General features: G+C 47.0%; 1 protein-coding gene across 1 annotated transcript in view; it reads right to left on the bottom strand.

Annotated features, from left to right (window-relative positions):
- LOC101845464 (baculoviral IAP repeat-containing protein 6) overlaps positions 1–4,977 on the bottom strand; it is a gene marked incomplete in the record, with an annotated part of 131,221 nt that overhangs the window by 43,052 nt on the left and 83,192 nt on the right. The window contains 3 exon segments of the mRNA XM_035969592.1: positions 282–479; positions 2,429–2,608; positions 3,825–4,543. Of these exon segments, the coding sequence (XP_035825485.1) occupies positions 282–479; positions 2,429–2,608; positions 3,825–4,543 (1,097 nt within the window).

Genomic DNA, 4,977 nt, shown 5'->3' with positions numbered 1-4,977 from the left:
CCCTCTGTGGTTGAGAAGATACAAGCCAGTTTGAGAATGTCTGGGTGCAGGGATGGACCGAGCGGAATGCCTGACTTGCCTTCTGACCGTGGACCTCTTAGTAAAGGCACAGCGATTAGACAACTATAGCCAGTAGCCACTGGTGGCGCGGAATGGGCAACGTGAACCCTACCGCAACTACATAATCTTTCTGCTGTTAACTAAAGAAAAAACAACCCAACAGTCTAAAATACATTTAGAAGCAAAGTTTTGTGAGGTGAGCCTGTGTTTGTGTCACTTACTGGCGATAGCTGATCCATGAGGGCGTATGTGCACATACTTGAGCAGCACGGCAAAGGGCAGGTGTACGGTCAGCTCCACGTACGGCTCGTCAGGGTAGAAGTGGTAGGCCCAGGTGGCCGACCGCGCACGTCTGTTGGCGCCAAACTGGATGAGTCCGTCTGCCGGGCTAGCTGTGGGGCTGCTGCACGTGATGGTGCCTGGGTGGGGGGGACAAACAAACGGTGTACTCTTAAGGAAGACAATTAGGTAAACAGACACGAAGCAAGACAGACAGAAACAAAGCAAGGTAGACAGACACAAAACAAACACACAGAAACAAAGTAAGACAGACAGCAACAAAGCAAGACAGACAGAAACAAAGCAGGATCTACACACAGAAAAAAACAACCGAGATGTAGTCTGGAAAAACAAGAAGCACATTTAAACTATTACTGAAATCATGACGCACAGCGTAATCGAACACACATTTCCTGCATGCAACTTCAAAGAGCCTAACCACTACACCATGGAGGCCAGAGCTATCCACGTGGTTATCAGAAAAACTTTTAAGTTTTCCCTGCAAAAGCAAACCTATCAAGATGAGCAAAGATCTAACAGCCCTCTGTATAGCCATGCAAAAGCAAACCTATCAAGATGAGCAAAGATCTAACAGCCCTCTGTAGAGCCTCAAATGGCTGCCCTTCCTAATCAAGTATTGAAGCTGACAAACATGAAAATCTTTCCTACAAACCCCCTCCCTTACCAAGATGAGCAAAGATCTGCCGGCCCCATTGCTGTCAAAATGGTTGCTGTTCCTATTTAGTGAAAAGGCTCAGGAGCAAATCAAGACATACACTGTCCCCATAAGCTAGCAGTACCCCCACAAAAAGGAAAAACAGAAAAAACAGGAAAGTTTTTCCCCCTGGATGAGCTGAAGTCTGCAGGCCCACAGTATCATTAAGATGGCCACCGTTTCCATGGCAACCAGTGGTTACACCTACCTATGCAACTAAAGAGAAACTATTTCTTTTTCAAATAGTTCTTAACTTTAACAATGGCAAACTCGGTCCTATTTTGGCCCTATGGGAGAAAACAAGGGATTTTTGTTTCAAGCCGCCTTGGCCAATAAACATTTAGTTTTAGGTTTATTTTAGTAGAGGTTTTACCGCGCTCGCAATTGCATAAGGTCATATGAGCGTGAAGGGGTGGATGTCAACAGAGAAGTCCTTACAGGGAATCGGGCTTACTCTTCTCACCTCTCTAGCTTCAACAGCACAAAGTCTGTTTCGACTTTCAAGGCACCCCGGAAATAGCAGGTCACAAGAGGGACAAACATACAAAAGAAGTAGAGGAAAATGACAATAGTAAGGATTAGGAAAGAAAAAGCAGCAGTTCCCTGTTGTAGTCCAGACACAGTTATGAGCATGACATTGTTGAATCAGCCAATTTACAATTCTACTGTGCATAAGAAAGAGAAATGTCCCCCCTTTGGGAATGACCTAAAGACTCAGTCAGTGGTACCGCCACGGGGTTCACTGAGTTTTAGTAAGAGTTTAATGGCATTTGCAACACAATAAGGTCATATAAGTGCCAAAGACCAGAGATGTTACAAGAGAGTAACAAACACAAAAAAAGGAGGAGAGATCAGGACGATAGATGTTTGGTAGAAAAGAAGGAGCAAACCACACCAGAGCACCCGCCAAGCACAATAAACACCGAATTCCACCCAACAATAGTGTCTGTGGTGTAGTGGTTAGCCCATTTCGCCGTCATACAAACTGGACAGGAGTTTGATTCGCAGGAGGAGATATGTTCTTTATCAAGTATATATCTACCTGTCAGCTGGGACATTGCACCTGTCAGCTGGGACATTGCATGTGTCTCAGCCCCAGCTGGCCCGTCCAGGCAGGGTCCAGGCAGGGTCCAAGCAGACCACCCCCACATTGATCCAAGTCGTGTCCATGGAGAAACAAAACACTTAAGACACATATTTTTTCCAGCCTGGGGGCGTTAAAAATTACAATTAGAACAAAATTACAATTAGAACAAAATTACAATTACATTTTTTCCCCCATTCTGGAGACAAAAAAAACCTTGCAATTAACCCCCCCCCACCCCCCCCTTCTGGAGACGAAAAACACTCACAATTACATTCCCCCCATCCTACCTAGATGAGCAAAACTCTGCAAGCCCTCCGTGTCGTCCGGGTCGAAGCCTTTGCTCTTGTCTCCCAGGTCCGTGTGGATGGAGCTGAAGTTTTGCATCAGGGTGGAGATGATGCTGGGAGACGCCGAGATCATCTGTTGGCTGCAGCGGACCAGGTTCGAACCCACTACTTCCACACCATCTGGCAATTACAAGCGTTGTGAGTTTTGAGTGAATGGAAGCACACCAGCAGAAACAACAGCATCTACCATTAATACCCTTCAACCACCCATACAGACAGGAACAACGGGACCTGCCTGTGACACCCTCCAACCACCTACACAAACAGAAATGATTCCCTCTAACCAGAGGCAATAAAAATCATTTTAAAAAGTACTGGAAATAAATGGAGAGATGTGAAGATGTCACTGGGCTTTGTTTTTTGTTTTAGTAGAGGTTTTACGGCGCTCGCAACTGCATTAGGTTATATGAGCGCCAAGGGGTGGATGTCAACAGAGAAGTCCTTACAGGGAATCAGACTTACTCTGCTCACCTCTCTAGCTTCAACAGCACAAAGTCTGCTTTGACTATCAAGGCACCCCGGAAATAGCGTAGAGGGAAAATGACAATAATGAGGATTAGGAAAGAAAATGCAGCAGTTCCCCCTTGCAGTTCAGGCACAGTTTTGAGCATGACATTGAGGAATCAGCCCATTTACAATTACAATTCTACTGTGCATATGAACTCGAGATGTTAATGTGTCCTCCCTTCCCCCCCCCCCTTTGGGAATGGCTTAAAGACACTTCAGTCAGTGGCATCGCCCCGAGGGGTGTTGCCACTGGGCTCAAAGTAATAATTAAAATTACCATTAAAATCCAATCAGACACAAGACATTGTTTGATTTGAGTAAAGAGAAGCAGACAGATATAATAACAGCCATCTGATGCTAGGGAAAAAGCCAGATAAGACAGACAGACAAAACGACAACAGAGTAAAAGAAAAGAAATAGGATCTACCAGTGACACCCTCCAAATACCCACCTACTGAATCAGAGGAGACGGTAAACAATATGAAAAGAAGGAAACCCTACATAAGACAAAACCTGGAACATTTCCCACCTATCTTCACACAGTCAAATGAACAATGTCAGAAGATTATTTGATTTTTGAGTAAGTAGAGAAATAAGACATTACCAAAAACAGCTTTGTTCATGCAAACACCAAACATGTTTTATCTCCTCTATAAACAACTGTTCTTTATCTAATGGACGCACAAACACTTATAAAATTCTTTGAAAAATTGTAACATTTTTACTTATTTACAATTTTATAGTAATACCTACTTATGCGAATTTGTTTTACTTTTGCCATCAAACCAAACTTCTATCAGATCATTGAGAAAAAAAAGCCAGCACTCACTGAGCTCAATAAACTTGTTGATGGCGGCCTGAGAGGAGAGAGAGCGGAGCGTAAAGAACAGAAGGGGCTCCGAGAGGCGGGTGAGGGCAGGCTGGCGGGTGACTGGCGGGTGTCCCGTGAAGAACTTAAACAGGCTGTCCACCATGACGTTCCTGTCCGAGCACCTGTCCTTGAGCGTGCGCAGCACGGTGAACACAAGGTCGCCCGCGGTCAGCGGCTCTGTCTGGTCCACCGTCTTGTGCAGGCCCAGGGGCGGCCAGTCGGAGCTGTGGGTAAACATGAGGGCCAGCTTGTTGCTGTGGCAGTGGCTCAGAGAGCGGATCAGGTTCTGCATGATCACCGGATTACCAACCACAATGTCCGCCATTTCCGAGGAAACCATCTCTTCATCTTCCTCCTCCTCCTCCTCTTCACCTCCACTCATCATCATCATCATCATCCCATGCTGTGAGGAGGAGGAGGCGGTGGAGGAGGTCACCGCTGCGGCCCCTGTGTGACCTTGACCACCTCTGGTCCGGGAGGATTTCTCATCGTCCGACAGTCGGACACTGGTCAGCAGACGAGGGCTGAGCCTGGAGCCCGTTTCCAGGGAGTTGTCAGCCCACACCGTCTTACGAGGCGACTCACGCGGGCTCTCCGACACATCCTGGTACGTGGGTCGGCCGGCAGTGGTGGCTCCTGGCCGCGATGGGTGGGATGTCACAGGGGCAGAGATCATCCTGAGGGGAGAGGTAGGGATCATTACACTGGGGGGAGAGGTTGGGATCATTACACTGAGGGGAGAGGTTGGGATCATTACACTGAGGGGAGAGGCTGGGATCATTACACTGAGGGGAGAGGTTGGGATCATTACACTGAGGGGAGAGGTTGGGATCATTACACTGAGTCATTACACTGAGGGGAGAGGTAGGGATCATTACACTGAGGGGAGAGGTCGGGATCATTACACTGAGGGGAGAGGTTGGGATCATTACACTGAGTCATTCCACTGAGGGGAGAGGTTGGGATCATTACACTGAGTCATTCCACTGAGGGGAGAGCTTGGGATCATTACACTGAGTCATTACACTGAGGGGAGAGCTTGGGATCATTACACTGAGTCATTACACTGAGGGGAGAGCTTGGGATCATTACACTGAGTCATTACACTGAG

This window comes from Aplysia californica, unplaced genomic scaffold (genome assembly GCF_000002075.1).
Source record: "Aplysia californica isolate F4 #8 unplaced genomic scaffold, AplCal3.0 scaffold00161, whole genome shotgun sequence".
Taxonomy (NCBI): Eukaryota; Metazoa; Mollusca; class Gastropoda; order Aplysiida; family Aplysiidae; genus Aplysia; species Aplysia californica.
This window is presented reverse-complemented; position numbering and strand designations above follow the sequence as displayed.